The sequence below is a fragment of the Culex quinquefasciatus genome, chromosome 3 (genome assembly GCF_015732765.1).
Source record: "Culex quinquefasciatus strain JHB chromosome 3, VPISU_Cqui_1.0_pri_paternal, whole genome shotgun sequence".
Classification (NCBI taxonomy): Eukaryota; Metazoa; Arthropoda; class Insecta; order Diptera; family Culicidae; genus Culex; species Culex quinquefasciatus.
The window spans coordinates 28,768,912-28,789,606 of NC_051863.1; the positions used below are offsets into that span (position 1 = coordinate 28,768,912).

A 20,695-nucleotide genomic window follows, 5' to 3' on the forward strand; every position below is an offset into this window, starting at 1 on the left:
TTTTTGTTTCGGCGGGTTTTGGTTCCGGGCCCTCTTTTGTGAGAGTCCTTCTACACATGGAACAAACTGTGCTGAACTCCGCTGGTAACTTCAAGGATGCGCATGCCCTGTCCCTGCTTGCTGACAATCTGAGCGGAAGGTTGATCGTCTTCCTCGTTGCCAGTTCCAGTTGTTGCCCCCGCGTACAGCTCGCCCATATCGGTGCCAGGGGAGGTCGTACTCTTTATCGGTAAAATTGGTTCGGGGACAAATTTTTATTTGATGACGTTATCGCTGGGATTGGGAATGCCAAGTTGGCAGTTAAGGGAAAAGCTAGGGGCAAAGATCTTGGCCGTGTTGAGGTTTTTAAAGTAGGTGCAGTACGTCGAGGTCTAGATAGCGTCTCCAAGAACTTTCTAGCCTCTCAGGGCGAAGATTCCGGGTTGGAGGAAGTCGGTTTTGCCCCAGCGGTATTAACCGGAGGCGGCCTGCTTGGCAAACCCGACGGTGTTCACGTGATCGTTTTCTGGGAGGATACGACTGAAAGTCCGAAATCGATCGGGAGCTGCTTGTTGCAAAATCCCGGAATGACCTTCTAGCGAGGCGCGTCCATCTTTCAGCAGACACGCGGAATGTGAATCGCTAGAAATTCGACCACCCTCGAGATTCCCCCCGGGCGATGGTTCACTCTAGTAATCATCGTCCTCATCCGGAACTTGTTCCGTTTGAATCAAAACAAAAACATAAACAATAACATTGCGCGAAATGTCATGTCAAAGTCAGAGCTGCCAGTTGATGACATATCGATCCGTCATTTTTGACAGTGAACCGGTCCTGCCGAGGGGTCATAAAAAGGTTGAGTCATGGTTCAGAGTCCACTGTGTAGTCTTTTATTAGTCTATGCTTTTTGGTAAAAGTATACGCAAATATGGTCAAATGTACCATACTTCCACAAAGTTGCATGGTAGCAATTACAAAATCATTATCATTCTCTCGATATTGGAGGGTTAAAATTACCATTCCGCTCTCGACATAGTAAAACTGACTGCGTTAATCAGTCAATCTAAACACGGATTGTTTTTAGCAAAAATACGTCGGTGCGTGTTCTCAATTTAACCCTACCATATGGTATCAATTACCATGGTTGGGTTTTCAGTGTGTTAAATCCAGTGTAAAACAAGGTTTCATAGAAAAAATAACTATCCATATTTTTAAGCGAAAATGGCGTTCGAATGGTGAACGCCCGAAATGTCAAAATCTCGCAGTGGTACCAACATTCCAAAAAAAGTGTAACATGGCATGACCGCCACATTTTTTTCTAATGTTGGTGCACTGTGATAATGCTAGAATCCTGCTGGAACGTCTTGGAATTTGAGTGCATCCTTGAGTGCATCTCTCTTTAGCCTAATTAGATTGCTGGATAAATATAACCCATTTTTGCGTACTTTCACTTTTTATTAAATTTGAAAAGCTTTTAAAATTTCAAGTAAAATTTAGAAATCTCCAAATCAACGTGTAAAATTTTCACAGCGAACTCTGGCGGAAATGTGGGTTGATTAATTATCAACCCTTGTGGCGAATTTACCGATTCTGATCTCTTCCTCTTTCTGACATCTTCTTACCACATCTTCGGACCCCGCTTCTTTCATTCAACAGTTTGCCATGACGACGGTGCCGTTGCAAACACAAAAAAAAGTGGAACACACCGCTGCTGACGAACGAAGGTCAAAAAGAGAACAACCAAAAAAACGCCTGCAGCCGCGAGATGTTGTTACGAAACTGTCAAGATCTTCAAATTGCGTTGAATTTTTGAGCTGGATCTTTTGGGCATTTCAGAAATTTACGCGTTTAAATTAGTGGCGGTTGGAGTGAATTATATTTTGTTAAACTATTCGATGATGCAGTAAAGTGAAGAATGTCCGTTAACATTACGGTGCACGCCGCTGCGCCGGAGGCGCATCCGGATCCGTTCGCCAGCTTGGAAAGCGTCCGCAAGGCGGACAGTGACAAACGGCGACGGGCTCGGTTGGAGCAGGTTCGTAGAATCATGTAATTGAAGGAGTCAGTTAGTTTAAAGGGAATTTTTGTTTGTAGGTTCGCCAGCAATCCAAGGAGTTGGCCGCGAAAGTTCGCCGAAACTTTAAAACGGCAAAACAGAAAGAACTGGCCAATGTGGAAAAGATCAAGCAGGAGGAGTTGAAGCGCTGGAAGCAGAAGAACATTTCCCAGTTGCAGTCCGAGTATCAGTTCTGTCTGGAAGATGTGGGTGAGGCGCACAAGGCGGCGGAAGCCGCCGAGCAGTGTGAAATTTGGTTCCAAGAGAAGAAGGCAGCCCAGCAAGCTGCGGCCTTGGTTCGGGGCAAGCAAGCCGAGACCAAACTGGCCGAACAGATCCAGCAGAGGGAGAGCCAACGGCCACGCAAGCGAAAAGAGTACAAACCTAGCAAGTCCGTTGGAATTCAGGTCAACTCTCCGCCACAGAAACCGTTGGTCGATCAGCCGGCTGCCCCGATCCGACGCGCCCAGGATGATAGTTCCTCCTCCGTGAACACCCCCAGTGCGTTCGAGCAGTTCCGCAAAGGTCCCAAGACGAAGTCGGTCCCAGATTTGCGAAGTCTCTCGCCCGAGTTCGTTTCCTCCTCCGACGAAGAACTGCTCCTGCCCAGCTCAGGTAAAAACAAGGAAAACATTCCGTCGCACAACTCCGCCCGCACCGGTCCAGACACACTGTATTACAACGCCAACTCGTTTACCTCACCGGACACTCTGCACTACAACCACAGTCAACCACCCCAAAAAATCGCCACTCGTCCGGCGGCGTCGATTCCCCCGCTGAAACCGTTCACCCAAGTGTCGGACTTTATCAAGCGACGCCGGAACACGCACAAACCAACACCGTACCAAACCACAACCTACTCCTCCCAAAAGGCGGTCCAATTCGACGCTGACCTGAGCGAAAACACTCTCTCCTTTCCGACGAGCACAGCGCTGGACCAGGACCACTCGATTCTGGAGTCGCCGCGGAAACCCGCCCGGAAGCTACTGGAACGGCCGAGGGCACCACCGACGACGGTGAGTTCGTCGAAGCAATCTGCTACCGGAGAGGGGGCTTCCACCAAGGTGCAGTACTACGACCACCTAACCAAGTATCGGAAGGAGTACGAGCAGCCGGTGGGAATGGTCCATCGGAACGCGAAGGGTGTGAAAGAGGGTGAGATGAATGCGATGCAGGAAGCGGAGCGGCACGAGCGATTGCAGGAGGAGATGCTGAAGGCGAGGAGGTGAGTTTAGAATAAATTTTAGACCTTTATCTAAACATCTCTCTCCACTGATTACTGATTAACTGTTAAAAAGTCAAGACAACTTTATAATTTCAGGGTGGTTAAATCTTCGCGATTTTCGCGGATTTCGCGGAAATCTAAATTGCTCTCACCGAGCAGGATTTAGATAAATTTGCGTTCTTTCTTCTGGAAATACTAGATTTAGACAAACATTTTCACTAGCCATCGAAATCTACGTTGTATTCTTGAAGATAGACCCACAGGAACATTCAACAGAAATCCGCGAAATCCGCGCCGCGAAAATCGCGAAATCCGCGAAGATTTTTAACCACCCTGTAATTTAAATCAGGGCTGCGGAGTCGGGTCATATATCAAACGACTCCGACTCCGACTCCGGCTTTCTCAGATTAGCCGACTCCGACTCCGACTCCGGCTCCGGCTTTCAACAAATGGTTGGCTCCGACTCCGACTCCGACTCCGGCCTACCAACTCTAGCCGACTCCGACTCCACATATTTTTAAATGTTTCAAAAGTTAGTTAATTATTATTAGTTAATTAGTTTTAAAACATTGATAAAAATGATTATTTAAATACTCTCTAAGCGTCATGTTTTTCTCAAGAAAAACAAGTTAAGTAAAAGTAAAGTAAATAAACGAAAATTTTTTTTCTAGGTTACAAGTTTTATACGTTATAGAAACAGAAATCAAAAAATATCTTCAATTTTAGAGGCATTTTGAGAAGAACAGTTTTGTAAGTAAATTTGGATTTATTTGCTTAACCTCAAGTTTGAAAATATTTTTTTCAAAGCTAATAAATTTAAATATTGAATTGTTATTTTTGAAAGAATAACTTAAAAGAAACCTGGCCTTAATGATCTATTGAACATTAAAATTCAAGTGACATGGAAAATATTTTACCCTGGAAATTTTTAATTTATTTTAATTTTAAAATTTTATATACTTTAAAAAGGAGGCGCACGATACTTCGTGAATCTTCACCTAAAACGAAGCTTTATGAATGATCTTGCGCCTCCATCAAAATATATGAAAATACTTAAAATATATTAAAAAACGTTACTTAATCCACCCTTAGGTGGTTGGTGCCTTCCTCACATTCGTTGGAAAGGTCATTAAATTACCTATCCAAAGATAGGTTGCATGATATATTTGGACAACGTTTTCATCAAAATATCTGAGATCTGTCCTAAAAAAGTGTATAAATAACACTTTTTAAGTGCTCATAACTTTTGGTAGGGTTGTCAGATTTTCATTGTTTTCAACGCGTTGGAAAGGTCTTTTGATTACCCATTCAACGACAGGTTGCATGATAGATCCGGACAACGTTTTCATCATGATATCTGAGATCCGGCTTCCAAAAAGTACATAAATAACACTTAAGTGCTAATAACTTTTGATAAGGTTCAGATCCTCAATGTATTGGTCGCGTTAGAAAGGTCTTTTAAATACCTTCCTAAAAATGTAGAACATGCCAGGTTTTCTTACAAAAACCACCCTTTTTACAATCTTCCGGACTTTTGTGTAAAATCGTTTTTTTAGCATAACTTTTGAAGTACTTAACTAAACTTTATAATTTTTTATAGTGACTTATGGGACCCCAAGACGGATCGAGTGAGACCAAAACGGCCCAAATCGGTTCAGCCAGTGCCGAGATAATCCAGTGCAATTTTTTTTGATCAACATCCCACCACACACACAGACATTTGCTCAGAATTTGATTCTGAGTCGATAGGTATACATGAAGGTGGGTCTAGGAGGTCTAATTGAAAAGTTCAGTTTCAAGTGATTCTATAGCCTTTCCTCAGTAAGGTGAGGAAGGCAATACAAATATGTATCCACAAGTAAAATATTTTCTAGGTCACAAATATTTCATTTTTTTAAGGTACATTGATTTGCAATAGGGACGTGGCGTTACAAATGAAACGAAGGAGAGAAAAAGTGCTGAGTCATCGTCTAAAAATAGACGGCGTCCTATCTCGCCCAGCAAAATGAAGTCGATAAAGTAGTCGGTTTCGATGAGAAAAAGTGGAAAATGTGGTCTAAAAATAGCGACGCCATCCCCCAATGATTATCACCTTCCGTCATATTGGCGTGGGACAAACAGTATGAGAAAATTCGTACCAGTTGATAATGTTTTGATTTTGTTTTGCCTTCCTCACCTTACTGAGGAAAGGCTATAAAATCACTCGAAAAATGAACTTCTCAATTAGACCTCCTAGACCCACCTTCATGTATACCTGTCGACTCAGAATCAAATTCTGAGCAAATGTCTGTGTGTGTGGTGGGATGTTGATCAAAAAATTGTCACTCGATTATCTCGACATTGGCTGAACCGATTTTGTCCGTTTTGGCGTCATTCGATCCGTCTTGGGGTCCCATAAGTCGCTATTAAAAATTATGCAGTTTAGTTAAGTACTTCAAAAGTTATGCTAAAAAAACGATTTTAACAAAAGTCCGGAAGATTGTAAAAAGGGTGTTTTTTGTAAGAAAACCCGTCATGCTATACATTTTCAGAAAGGTATTTAAAAGACCTTTCCAACGCGTCCAAGACATTGAAGATCTGACAACCCCATCAAAAGTTATAAGTACTTAAGTGTTATTTGCGCACTTTTTGCATTTTGGATAGCACCCTTTAAATGTGAGGAAGGCGCCAACCACCTAAGGGTGGATTAAGTAACGTTTTTTTTTATAATATTTGAAAAATAAATTCAAATCCTATATTTTGTTCTACACATTTTTTTATTAGTTCATTTTTGTACTGAATTCTTGAGATTTGTTCAACGATAATTTGCAACGATATCAAAATAGTTTACCTAAAAAAAACATCAACATCAACAATCAATGATTATTTAAAAATTTGTAGCAACTTGTTTTGATATTTTTTGTTAGTTTCAATTATTTTAAATGCAACACTTTGATTTTCATGTACTCAGTTATAAACAAAATGCGCATGTTGAGTTCCAAGTAAGAGATTGTTATTGTCGTTGATTATTTGTTACAAAAGTTAAACTGTCAGTGACTTTTTTCGATTTGCAAAAACAGTGATTACTATTTTTAATCTTTTTATGTATCTCGTAATTTTTTCCTAGAAAATGATTTAACTTAAAACTTCCAAGACATATGCTATCGGGTAAAAGATGACTGTGTGTGTACTTTTTTCAGAAACTGGATGAAATTTGGTCAAATTTGAATTGAAAAGGCACATAAATATAGGCAAAAGGAAGCATTCAAGAATCAATTAGACCAATATTTTTTATTATTTTTTAAATTATGATACTACATACTTGGGTAAGAGGTTATAATTTAGTGATTATAGTGTAATAACACAATTAGAGCTTTTCAATCACAATAAAAAGTTTCAAAAACATAATGTCATCTGATAAATCATTAAAAAATATTAGATGTTTTGTAAATTAAGCTGTTCTATAATAAAATAAAATAAACATATTTTTTGTTAAATTTAAGATAACCCCGGCTCCGACTCCGACTCCAGGTTATCAGAAATCTTCGACTCCGACTCTGACTCCGACTCCAGCTCTTAAAATTTAGCCGACTCCGGCTCCGACTCCGACTCCAGCTGTTCGAGTTTTGACGACTCCGACTCCAGGTCTCCAAAAAGACCCGACTCCACCGACTCCGGCTCCGACTCCGACTCCGACTCCACAGCCCTGATTTAAATAATGCATTTTTTTTGGTAAAGGACATACAATTTTTAGAAAGATATTTGACATTTTATCTTTTTGTTGTTTTAAAATTCATTATTTTTTTTATTTTTTATTTGTTTTAATATCTGAGCAACTCTCTACGAAATCGGCCGATTTCGACCATTTTTATTTTTTGTATTTTTGGATTTGACTCAAACTTTGTGGGGGCCTTCCCTATGACCAAATAAGCTATTTTGTGTCATTGGTTCACCCATACAAGTCTCCATACAATTTTTGGCAGCTGTCCATACAAAAATGGTATGTAAAAATGTAAATATTCAAACAGCTGTAACTTTTGAGTGAATTTTCTGATCAATTTGGTGTCTTCGGCAAAGTTGTAGGTATTGTTGAGGACTTTTGAGAAAAAAATAGGTACACGGAAAAAAAATTGCAGATTTTTTTCTCAACTTTTTTAGCACTAAAACTCAATTTCCCAAAATACGTATTTTTTGATTTTCGAGTTTTAGGGGACAAAAATCCGCAACTTTTGAGCCATAGAGAAACATGGTCAAAAAATCTGCCGCCGAGTTATGAATTTTTGAAAAAATAGTGATTTTTGGAAAAAATCGAAGTTTCATGCAAAAACAAGTTTGACAATATTGTTTAATGCAAAATTGAATTTGCAATCGAAAAGTACTTTACAGATTTTTTGATAAAGGGCTCCGTTTTCAAGATATAGCCACCGAAAGTTTGATTTTAGCGAAATATTTGCAGTTTTTCATTTTTTAAAAATAGTGACCATGAGTGACCATTTCTAAGAATATTTTTTTTGAAAAGTTCAGAAAATTTGCTATAAAATTGTCTAAGAGACATTGAAGATTGGACCTCGGGTTGCTGAGATACAGCGGCTTAAAGAAAAAGAAACACGAAAATTGAAGTTTTCTAAGTCTCACCCAAACAGCCCACCATTTTCTAATGACGATATCTCAGCAATTAATGGTCCGATTTTCAATGTTAATACATGAAACATTCGTGAAATTTTTCGATCTTTTCTTGTTAATCTGTCATTTGTACAACTTTTTATAAAGAATATTCCTCTCGAATTATCTTTTTTTTTAATTTAATTTAATATTTCGATGGTGCAAGAGAGCATCGATTTCTTAAGGTTTTATTTTTTATTGCAGGGTTGTCAAATCTCTCATTTTAAACTATCCACCAAATCTTAAAATTATCTAGACAACAAATAAAATTTATTTTTTTGTCTTTTTCTTTGCTTTCTCTCTTTGTTCTTAAAATTTCAATATTATGCCCTTTTTAAAATGAGTTGATTTCAAAAATTTTAAAATATTTAGTAGTTTATGCAACATGTTGCAAAAAGAGGATTTTTCAGCACGAGTCGTACATTTATCCAACGAGGTTCACCGAGTTTTTTTATTTGAGTTAGAAAATTATGTTATTTTTCACTAAAATACCAATAACTCCCTTTAGATTCAACCAATTGGGATGCTTTTTCCTGCATTTTGTTGCATTTTTGAACCACCAAACTTTGTGTCCCGATTTGCCCCACTTCCCGTTGACCTAGAGTGCTCATATTTTGGCCAGATGCTAGTTTTATATGTACAAACAACCCCTGAAAATTTCAGGCAGATTGGTGAGGTCCAAACGACGTCCCATACAAAGGGGTATGCCCTGTTCGTGGACTCGCTCTTAAAGAAATCTGGAGTTTTTTTTGAAAAGGTCCAATAAACCAAATTTCCAATTTTTGCTTTTTGGGTGTTTTTGAAACCGCCTTGAGTCAGGGGTATTAAAAAACACCCAATAAGCAAAAACTGAAAATTTGGTTTATTGGTCCTTTTCAAAAAAAAACTCCAGAAATATACTTTTCATATTAGCACTGTAAATAAATTTGAGTAACTTTTATTTTTATATTTCATCTGGAAAATATTATGCATCGGTGGTCCCCTCGTTATTTTTTGTTCAGCCCAGTTAACGAGCAACATTCGGTGACTGGGTTACGTTCTCAGCCCAGTTACCGAACAGCTACTGTACTTATCTATAAATGGTTGAAATTTACCTGAAAGATTTTTTTTCCTGGGCCTTGTAAAGTCATCAAGTTTTTGGATTAGTTTTGTTTCGACCATTGTTGCGAATCGAGGAACTACGGATTTTTTTGGCGTAAATGGTCATTTCTTTTTCAAATCGCGATGTTTATTAAATTTGTATATCAGTTACTGTTCATAAATTTGTATTGTTTTTGATAGAAGTAGTTAAAGGAATGTTTAGCTTGAGCATTAAATTTTGAGGATTTTAGATTAAAGTATAGATTTTCAATTCAAGTTAGTTAGCAAATGAATATTTGGACTTATATGAATAATTGAACATTTTGGACTTATGAATAACACACAACTGTGCATTTATTCTAGAGTCAGATCCATACAGCGTCAGTGTTTATTTGGTCGAAGTGTACTAATTCATTGGCAGATCTGATTCTAGTTGTAATGTACGACAAGACTACTGACGGACGTGACAGGACGAGGACCCAGTTTAGAGGTTTCAACATCAACGATGTGCGGCTGGACCACCCCAAAAAAAATTACCTTAAACTTTTTTTTTTTAAATATTTGTTATTTATCTTCTCCGGAACTATATTGAAAAATGTAGGTGGCAACAACATAATTAATACATTTTTTAATTATTATTTTTAACATAAAGTATGTAAAATAAGTATTAACACCCCTGGGCACTATGCACAATTTGTGATAAAACATGTAAACAATTTAAAGTTTGGCAGAAACCTGGTACTACGTTTTGTTCAGAAACTCATGCCGAACATTTTGCTATAAAAAGCTCATGAAAAGATGATTTTTATAAAAAGTTATACAACAAATACTATTACAGAAATCAATAAAGGTGCAAAAAAGTACAATAAAGTTAAAGTTATTTGTTGACAAATCACCATAAATCCAGTCTCCCAACTCCAAATAGGCATCCCTGACTGATGAAAAAAATTATTTGGATTGAATTTAATTTTACTAACTACTTAGTATAAAAGTTTATATAACTCTGGAAATTCTATATATTTAAAAAAATGTTATTTATAATGCGTATTTCTTATGGAATTGAAAAAAAAAGAAATAGCTAGCAGTTTTAGAATATATTTATTTTTTCTTCAACATACATGCAACCAATGAGCAGGCCAAGGATTGATACCTAAGAGCATGCAATGGTACTGACCTTGTTGCATGCTCTTCGGTTGACGTCCACGTAAGGAACATCCTGGAAGGAGCGTAACTAACTACATCCGTAGTTCTGTTAGATCATCCGAATTATCTTGATCAGAACAGTATAGCTCTGGTTCCTTGCGAGTGTCCTATTTTCTTACCTCCACGTTGGCTTGGTTTTCATGATGACCTAGCTGGTGGCCTGTGGAAACGGATCGTAAACCTTTGACCACCGCGGGTCAGAGTCGAGACGGCTAAAAGAAAGGGGCGCAACAATGTAGGAAAGGGAAGTAATTTGTGATTGTAGACGGTATTGTTTTGATTCGCAGTATGTTGAGTCAACTGCTGTGGATGTACCTGAAACATCGCACAACGGGGTTTCTCTTCTTTCCGTTTTTATCTACCATTAGAGAGCCTGGAGCTTGTTAGAGAACGGACATCTCAGGCCTGAAGTGCCAATCGAGGCGCGGAGGCTGTCAAGCGGAGGTGCCTATCGAGCAAAATCCTTTGCTCGATTGGTACCTCCGTTTGAAAGTTCTCGTGCTTCGATTGGTGCTTTTAGTTTGAGATGTCCGTCCTCTAATAGGCTCCAGGCTCTCTATCTACCATCTATATTCTGTTTATTTTGTTTCACTGATTCTCTAACACGCCTTCTGTTTATTATCGTCCATTTGTTTTCGATTTTATTTTCTTGATTCTCTTATTTCTCAACGCTTTTCCACTCTATTTACTAATTGATGCTGCTGTAACAAACTGTCTGTTTTCCCTTAATTTGGTAGCGATGTGAATTTTGTTTATCTTTATTTATCTATTTGAATAATTTTTCATCTGCCCTATAAATTGCCCTTATACAATCTAAGCTTGGTTGTTGCCTCTATTTATTAACTATTGTTTATTTCTTTATCTACTTCATTAATTACTATCTTTCTTTTACTATTGATTCTTCAATAATATATTTCTTTCACTGTCCATTGTTTTCAATCTTCACCCTTTTCTTGAAAACAAGTGAGGTTTGAGCCCTTACTCAATTTTTGGAATGATCAAAGAATCAACAGAAATATTACTATTGTACTTTTGAAAAACTTTTATAAAATGCTTAGGACCAAAAATTGTAACAAAACACCGCGACAAAAGAAATAGCAACATATAAACACGACTCAACACTAGGAATGATTTCAGGAGAAAACAATTCACAGTAAAATAACAACTAGTTTTTGAATTCAACCTAAATATAAAACAGTGTTTGCTTTAATGAAAGTTTATAGGCACACTTTAAATGGTTAGGCGCTTATACTTACATCAAACCCTACGTAATGTACCACCCCCGGCCGAGTTAAAATGCGTAACCGGAAAAGAAGGTGTGCATGCCTGGCACGAACACTCAAAGCGTGTTCTAGCGTGCTGCTCGTACTGACTCAGAGCAAGGGTGAGATGTAGGTGTAAGGGCAGTGCGTGTTCGTCGGGAACCTAGTGCATAAGATCGGTCAAGGCCCGTTCTTACACTGAAAATTGCGAATTGCGAATTGCGAACATACATGCAACCAATGATTAAAAATGTTTTATTTGGTAAAAGAGAAAATACTCACAAAGTTTCACCTAAAACTCAAATACAAAAAAATCTCAACAACACTCGCAGTTTAAAAATCAGGATAAGGATACTAAATATTTATTGAATTTTTCCAACAGACAACCCCAAAACCAGGAAGACCGCTCCAAGCTCGCGCTGGAGAAGCTGCAAACGCGCAAAGATTACGAAAACCTTAAGGCCGAGCTGGACAAACTGGTCAAGGCAGAGAGCGTCGTCAAAAGCCAGAATCCGGTGAGTTTAAAACTAAACATATTTGTCAACTCCAGCCGCAACTCAAAATTAAATCCTTTTCTAGCCCACCAAACCAATCGTCCCTTCGGAACACCGCCAGCGGCAGCGCTCGGCAACGCGCCAAAAGCGCGCCAACGACGCCGTCGAGGATTTGATCCAGCAGCGCGTGCTGATTACGTGCCCGAGGGTACGGGAAGCACCACCGGAAGATGACCCACGTCAGCGGCCTTCGCAGATCAATGTGGCGGCAGCGACGGCGTCCCGAGGGAAGATGCCCCTGTGTGATGTTGGACAGTCGATGATGGACAGTTCGGACAGTTGCAGTACGATTCTGTTGGGGTTGGATCCTAGTGGAGGTGGTGGTCGTGCGGGGATTCCGTTGCCCAGGGAGGGTGATAAGATTGTCAAGTTGAAGGAACTGCTGGAGCAGATTAACGAGCAGAGGAAGCTGCTGACGGAGGAGTTGGAAAAGGAGGAGGAACCTGAGGAGCCAAAGGCTCCGGTGAAGATGAAGTCTACCAAGGTTCAGACGGAGAATGGAGTTCAAAAGTTGGAGAGAAGGCAGGAAGAGCTGGAGGAGCAGCAGCGAAAGTTGCACGAGAAAGAGCGTGCGGTTCGCGAGTTGGAGAAGCAGTTGAAGGAGAAGATGAACCGGTTTGAGAGGGAGAAAGTGCGGCCGGTAGCACCGAAGGTGCCGATTACCATTGAGGCGCCTGGAAATGCCAGGGTTGAGCAGGAGACTTCCTCTAATGACAGTGTGAAATCCGGGTCGGACATTCCGGTTAAGATTGTAATAACTTTGAACGATAAAAGTCAGAAGAAGATTAAAAAGACTCCCAAGAAAGTCGCTTCGGAAGTTCGAAAGCGGAAGAAGGCAACGGAGGTAGTTGATGCCGTTGTTCAACCGGAAACTCCCAAACCAAAACCGGTGAAGGAAGTTGCTCCTGAACCACCAATTATAGAACACGAGCAGTCTCCGATAAGTTCTACTACGTCAACGATTTATCGTCAACTGCCGCCCAAGATAGACAATCGCGTTGGTCAGTTGGTTAAACAGCTCGTCCAAAACCCGACCACGGAACCGATTCAACCTCAAAAGTCCAAAAAGCCTCTACCGCCGAAACATCAACTTCAAAAAGCTCCACCAGCCCCAATCCCGAATCCTCCGCCTGCAATCAACGGCCCCAACCAACTCAACCCAAACCTCATGCAGTACATCGTCCGTCTGCTCGGCATGTCCCGCCAGTCGATCGAACAACTCGGCGTCAGTTCCTCCACGAGCGTGTCCACGCCGCACGAATCGGTCGTAAACGTGAGCGGCAACCAGTCGGTCGTCCTCGAGGAAGATCCGTCCAGAATGAACCGTCTTCGGCACTTTATCGACGAAAATTACAACTTTTTGAGTGAAATTGACGAAACGCTGAAGGAGCAGGACCTGACGGGATCGGCTAACGAGAACATTAGTCGCGTCGAGGACATCTGGATGCGGACGTTGAACCGCAAGGAGCGGGAGATTCGTCGCGAAAAGCCGAAAACCCCGGACGCGCCAAAACAGGTCGCTCCACCAATTGGACAATCGCCTCCGGTTAAGGAGAGCCCGCTGAAGTCGATTCTTAAATCACCCAAGAAGCTACCGTCCAAGGTGGCCAAAATAATCACCCCACAAGGCCACGTCGAGGTGATCAACCTGAGCGATCGCGACGAACAGGAAGTCCTGCAAAAGTACTCCCAACTAACGGAAAGCTGCAGCAAGCGCATCTCCGAACTGTCCGAGATGATCCAAAAGGTCCGAGAAGAAAAAAAGAAACTCATCGAAAACAGTTTATCCTCAACCGAGCACCAGGAATCGTCCACCAAGTACATGGACCTCCCCCCACTCCCTCCGAAACTCCCCTCAAAGAGCAGCGTCGAAACCAGTCCCCAGTCGACCCGCTCCAAGGACGACCCCGTCAGCGAGGAAATCAACCGAATCCTGTCGGCGTCGGCGACGGCAGCGGCCGCCACGCGCCACATTGGCCTCAGCAAGGACAGCGGCATTGCGATGTCACGGCCGGTGACGTCGTCCGATTATCGGGACAGTCCGGAGGTGGTGCGACCGCCGAACGCCGGTGCGCCCCAGTTTGAGTCGTCGGAGGATTTGAGCTCGCGGGAGGCAGCGGTGCCACCGCAGCAGCAACAGCAACAGCAGCAATTTGAACCGCTGTTGAAGGACATTCCGAAGGTGAGTTTGAGATTGCTCTCCAAATTTTCGTTTGCCAAGTTTGTTGACGATAAACGACGATTGTCTAGAAAGTTATTGTAGTTTTTGAAATTTGAGCTTTAACTCTAATGTTGTGCAAATCAATTCAAAATTTGGCTTGGTTTGACATCCGTTTTAAAAAATATAACAATTTGAGCATTTTCAGAAAAAAACGGTATTTTCAAAAAAATCCATCTTTTTTACGAAATTCTCTAATGTTTCGAAAAAACCTATAAAAAATAGAGCGTCGTATGATTGCTGAATATAAAATTTAATATTTTTGAAAAATTATATGATATTTTGTAAATATTTAAGTTTTTCTAAAAAAATGCGGAAATCGCATGTAACATTAAAATCTCAAATATTGCAAAATATATAAAAATGTATTTCCAAAAAAATCTATTTAGTAAAATAATTTTGTATTCCAAAATCTCTTTTATTTTGAAAATCCATGTAAAATCTTGGGTCATTTAATATCCACATTGCAAATAACATTTATTTCAATATAAAATAAACGGTTTCTTGTGGAAAAATTTAATAAATAACTTTATTCAAATTTCGAGATGAAAAATGCTTTGATTACCCCTGATTTTTTTTAGAAAATTTTAGACGAAAGTAAAAATTCAGAAAAAAATAAAACTATATTTTATATTTTAATGACAGTACTTTTTCGGTAACTTGGCCAAACTTTTTCTAGATTTTATTAAAATTCAAGTCTCAATTGAAGAAACATGAAAAGTAAACATTGCAAGCAAAGTAGAGTAACTTTTATTTTTATATTTGATCACGAAAATATTTATTTTGAATCCATAATTCCCTCGTATTTTTTCAGCCCCGTTAGCTAGCACCATTCGGTGACTGGGCCACGTTCTCAGTCCAGTTAACAAACAAGTACTGTATAGTAGAAATAACATTTTCAACTAAAATAAAATTTTAAATAAAAATAAAGCCTTAATAATAATAAATACAGCTGACAATAATTTTCTTATATAGTTTCCTGTAGTGAAAAATATCTTTCAAAATTGTGCGTCGCAGCATATTACAAAATTTTCAGTGTTGAAAAAACGATTTTTTTTAAAATTTTGTGTAATGAAGACCAAATTCGTAATTATTTCAATTTTATCTGACAATTTTTAACCAAAAACTGATGGATAATCCAGGCTAGACTGTATTATAAAAAAATAGATCAATCCTTTTAACAAAAATCGTTTTTTTTTAATCTCATTGAAAATTTAAAATACAAAAAGCGGTCAAAGACAAGGAAATTGGACGGGCTTTCCGAAAAAAATACACTGAAACAAAAGTACACGCCGCATGTATGATATTTTTTTAGGTTGAAAAGTAAAATTTTAAGGTGATGTCACGATTTTTTCCTTCAATTTCTTCAGGAAATAGCCTAAAATGTTCCAAAAAGACTCACGAAAAATGCAGGATGGCACGTCTCTTCTAAAAATATACAAAAATCATTCACTTGAACAGTTTTTTTTGAATAGTGATCTAAACGTCAATTTTTTTTCAAACCGATGGAATTTCAATTGGATGTATGGGCTCACAGATATAAGCTTAAAAGCTCATAACTGAAAATATGATATTTTTTCAGTGTAGTCAAGTGGATGGTATTATCCGCACAGCACTGCCGTTCTACGCATAATTGTCCCATGTTAAAAAAATGGCAACTGAGAAAAACGCGATTGAAATTTTTCGATCGATATCTGTGTTTCTACGCATAATTGTCCCGTGGGTTCCTATTCACCCTATAAGTCCAGAATCACCCCGATTAACATTTTATCACTCTTATTTGTAATCCTCTTGCAGGTAAACAAGATAAAATGCTTTGTAAAACTCATGATTTCGTGTAAGAAAATACTTGGTGGGACAATTATGCGTAGAAGTTCAACGATGGGACAAACAGACTTGGTGTTGTTTTCAATGATTTTCTGAACAAAGTACTAGTTTTTATGTGTCTGAAAGTATACGTAAAACTATGCTTAAAAATGATAAAAAGTCAGAATCGATAAAAAATGACATGGGACAATTACGCGTAAAACGGCAGAGCACCAACCCGAAGTGCGCATCACTTTTATTGCACGAAAAAATCTGTCAGGCCGAACAAAAAAGGTAGTGGTTTGTCGTTAGCGTGTACAGGTTGCGCTCAAATTTTGATTTTTGTCAGCTTTCACAATTAGGTTTTACGCCGATTCGGTTTTTAGGTTAGAAATTTGACAGCTTGGCTGCACTGTTTACATTTTTTGCACGTGTGTCTCAGTAAAAATGTGTGTGCGTGTGCGCTCGTGACGTCACGCTGTAAAACCTAATAGCAGCCTGGACAATAAATAAGCTTACAAAAATAATAAAATGAGTCAAACTGAAAAGTGGTCAAAGATAAACATATGGGAAATTGGACGAGCTTCCCGGTAAAAATATTTACGAGACTGAAAAATTAAGTCGGTCATTTACAAATGGTAAAAAATCACCAAAAAATTTAAAAACCGCTGTATTTTTACAAGGATTGGACGTAGGACATTGGTCAATATGGAGACTTTTATATAAAATTGTCTGAAAAATCGAATCTCTCAATCGTTTCTCATCTCAATCTCAATCTCATAGAAGGGATGTGTATTTTTCTTTCAGTGTATGTTTTCAGATAGTCCGTCCAATTTCCTACAAGTTTGTCTTTGATCACTTTTTGATAGGATGTATCGGCTACGAGATAAATACAGTTATTTGTAAATTACAAAACACAAAAATACTAAAATAACTTATGCCCTTTTCAAATGTAATTTTCGAGTGCAATTGGCTCCATATGTACAAAAATGGCTTATATCTAGAGTTTTTTTCTTCAATAGGTCCTATAGGTTATTTAAAAAAAAACACTCTAGATATAAGCCTAGGATTACATGTCTACAATGTTTTATTAAAATCGGAGAGGGTCGGGTACAAAAGTACCAGAAAAAATCCTGATTTGAGTTGGAATTGCTCTTTAGCAAGGAAGTTTAAAGGTCAGTTTACTTTTTTCTAGAGTCAGTTGCTATTGTTAGAGCCTTGCTAGCTTAAAATCACGCCGGCGTGCCACCCGAGGATTCCATTACTCAAACGCTGATTTTTCTCTTCTCTGCTTTAACAGGTCGCTGCACGTGTTCTCTCCGAGGCTAACGAACCTCAGCCGACAACCAGTGAGTCTACGCAGCGTGCCAAACCTCCGGTGGCCATCCGCCGTTTCAGCCCCCAGCTGGAGGAGGCAAACGCCGCCCACGAGTTGTCCACCATTCTGGAGGTGGAGACGCCACTCGCCTCCAAGACAAACATTTCCATTCCGGCCAGCGAACTCCGGCTGGATCCGGCCGAGCAGCTGCTCGTGGAAGCTCGCGACAAACTACTGGAACATGCGCGCGCTCTCGGCTATGAAGGATTCCCGAATTACGAGGAGTACCTGCGGCGGGAAAATTTGGACGGAACCCGGTTCGATCCGGAAAGGACCAGCTTGTCGCGGTTGAACGAACTGCTTGAGGTTACGGGGAAGAGTGATCAGCTGCGCTATCAGAAGTACCCTTTGTCGGCGCCCGAGATGAACGTCACCGAAGACACGCTGAAGAGTGGTGAGAAGCAGTCCGGGACGGATCCTGGGGGAAGCAACTCCAGCTCGAGTGCGTCCCTTCCGGACGTGGTCGCGGAGCTGAAGCTACGCAACATCATCGATAAGTCGTTCAACAATTCGCTGGACGATTCAAACCGATCGACTTCGGATGACTCTGAAGCTGTGGAAATTGTCCAAACGGTGCCACAAGTTGAGAAATCTCCGTCGAAGCGTAAGCATTCCAAAAAGCAAGACGAAGCCACCGAATCGCTTGGGCGTGATCTCAACCAGCTCGGTATGAAGTGGGCTTCGTCGATGCTCCGAAAGAACCAAGAAGTGCTCAACGATCACTCGAGCAGTTCCTCGTTATCCCTAGCGGAAGATCTCCTCCGGAAGAAACCCTCCTCAAACGAAGCAGCCTCCGGAAAACCCCTCAACCTGAAAGAGTTCATCGCGCGCGAACTGATGATCCGCACCCACTCCGATCTCAACTCGCTCTCGGACTCGTCCAGCCCGTGCAGTCTGCTGCTCAAATCCCTTCTCGACATTAGCCACATCAACACCTCGACGCCGGAACTGCTCACGCAAACGACAACCGACAAGAACGTCCAGCGGACGTCGACACCCGTCGCGGCGAGCAAATCCTCGTCGGGGACTCCACGGGAAATAAATAACGGAACTGCCGAAGGCAGTCTAGCTAACCTGACGGCAGGCTTGTTTTCCGGTGAATCGCGCATTTCGTCCGTCCATCAGAGCTCGTCCTCAGGTGGGGAGAATCGGCTTTCGGTGCCGACGTTGCGGCTCAACGTGGAGAAGTATCGGAAGGAGTAGTATTCGCGATATGCGTTTTATTTTTTAGCTCAAGTTTTATCGTTATCGGAAGAATAATGACGTTGAAAGTGTTTAGCGCCTTGCATGCGCGTGCCTTACGAATAAACTGTTCACTATATAGAATTCACAAAGTGTATGTGCTCAAATTGGACTATTTCTTTTTTAACCATTACTAGCTGTAGGGAAAATCAAGCATTTACTGAGACGCTCAAGCAATCCGAGTAAGAACGACTTTTTTTAAACGTTAGCTTAGCATTTTTGTTTAGGTTTTAAACTTGGTTAATCAATAGTATTAAGTTTTAACAGAAAATTCCGTTAAATTTACCAACTGTTTTCAAATGCATTTAGGCACACCGTTCAAGCAACGTAGAATTAAGCACTGTTGAACTTAGGCATGAAATCATCAATCTAATAAATCAATTCTATTCAATATTTTGCAGGACTTCTTCACACGGCGGTCATGGATGACATCCCAACGGAGGGCAACGGTAGAGTTCGACGACAGAATAACTTGCCGATTACGTCAAAAACTGGTATGCTATCTTATCTCTGTAAATAAGAGTTCATTGAAAAAATAGCTCTTAATGTGTTAGGGCCGGTATGCTCTTCAAAAGAAAGGGGTCAAGAAACAGTTTTACGAACGGCAGAACAAAAGAGAGGGAACGTTTTCTTGAGGCTTTTCTTCACCCTCTCTGGCTTGGTTTCGCTACCGCTGCTTCCCATTCGACATTTTTCTTGACCGGTTTCTTCCGAAGTGGTAATAGACTTCCACCATTGCCATAATTTTTCATGGTATAAATTTTGCGTCGCTATCAATATTATGACAACATTTCTTCAACAAGTTGCTTAGAATACTACACATGCTGATACTTGTTGGTAACGATTAACCCATTCCTTGTTAAGTTATGGAAATCGTCATTAATCAATGATTGCCAACAAGGACGTCAATGATTGTACCACAAAATTATATAAATTTTGAAACACAATTGATTTCCTTCAGTGGCTTCAAGAAGGCAACAACCGGCACATGCTGATTCATTTTGGTGCAGAAGTTTTCAGAGTGATGATCAATTTTCTTCAAAAAAGATCAACGGCTTCACCTTAATCAAAACAAATAATTTTACAACCATGGCACGATTTTTTTTTGATGGATTTTTTTTTCTGATTTTACACCTTTTTTGCTTTCCTCACGTGAGGCACCTTACTGACGAAAGGCTATAAAATCAATTTGAAAAATGAACTTTTTAATTTGACATCCCCTCAAGACCAACATCTTTTCAAATGTCTGTGTGTGTGTGTGGTGATTTGCTGATCAAAAAAAAAAAAATTACTCGGTTATCTCGGCACTGGCTGAACCGATTTAGACCGTTTTGCTCTCATTCGATCCATCTTGGAGTCCCATAATTTTAAATATTTATCAATTTCCATTTTTCTTATGTTTTCAATTTTTAACTAAAATTTCCCGGCTTGTCAAAAAAAAAATAATATTGAAATAAAAAGCCATAGTTTCAACATTTGCATGGAAAAATAGTTTTAAATTGCATTTTACACTAGTTGAGTTGTTTTGCAACCATTAGTTTTCAAAAATGTAAGATTTGACGAAAACAAAAATGTTTGCGAAAAAGAAAACTTCCATAATAAACATCGAAATTTTTCAAAAAATCAAATGATTTTTAAATCCACCCAAACATGCTACAAATGGTTCACAACGCAGGGGATTGCGTTTAAAATTGATTTTAGCTGATTCCACTTAAATTTTTATTGAAATTTTGAAGTTTTTTGAAATTGTTTTTGCCTCCTGATTTTTCGGACCAATTTTGAGACAAAAACTTTAAATAAAATCGAGCCAAACATTTCATTAGGGCACAAAACCAAAAACCGCGATTCGTGAAAATCGCTTGCAAAAAATGGACAACTTGTTTCAATTCCTATTCAAAACTGATGATGGTATTTTAACTGATGATATGATAAAACACATCATTATCCTCAACTCTGCTTAAATGCTTCCTAATTTTTGTTGATTTTCGCAATAAAACACATAATTTAAAAAAAAATCGTTATTGGGCCCTTTTAACTTTCCAACTGTTGTT

At 39.6% G+C, this 20,695-nt stretch overlaps 1 protein-coding gene across 1 annotated transcript; it reads left to right on the plus strand.

Moving 5' to 3' along the window:
- The first annotated feature begins 1,623 nt into the window (after positions 1 to 1,623).
- On the plus strand, positions 1,624 to 18,736 carry LOC6038148. The gene is made up of 5 exons (XM_038262545.1): positions 1,624 to 2,014; positions 2,074 to 3,260; positions 11,829 to 11,961; positions 12,026 to 14,182; positions 17,325 to 18,736. The coding sequence occupies exons 1-5, from the start codon at positions 1,895 to 1,897 to the stop codon at positions 18,603 to 18,605; spliced, it is 4,878 nt and encodes a 1,625-aa protein (XP_038118473.1). The 5' UTR covers positions 1,624 to 1,894; the 3' UTR covers positions 18,606 to 18,736.
- The last annotated feature ends 1,959 nt before the right edge of the window (positions 18,737 to 20,695 follow it).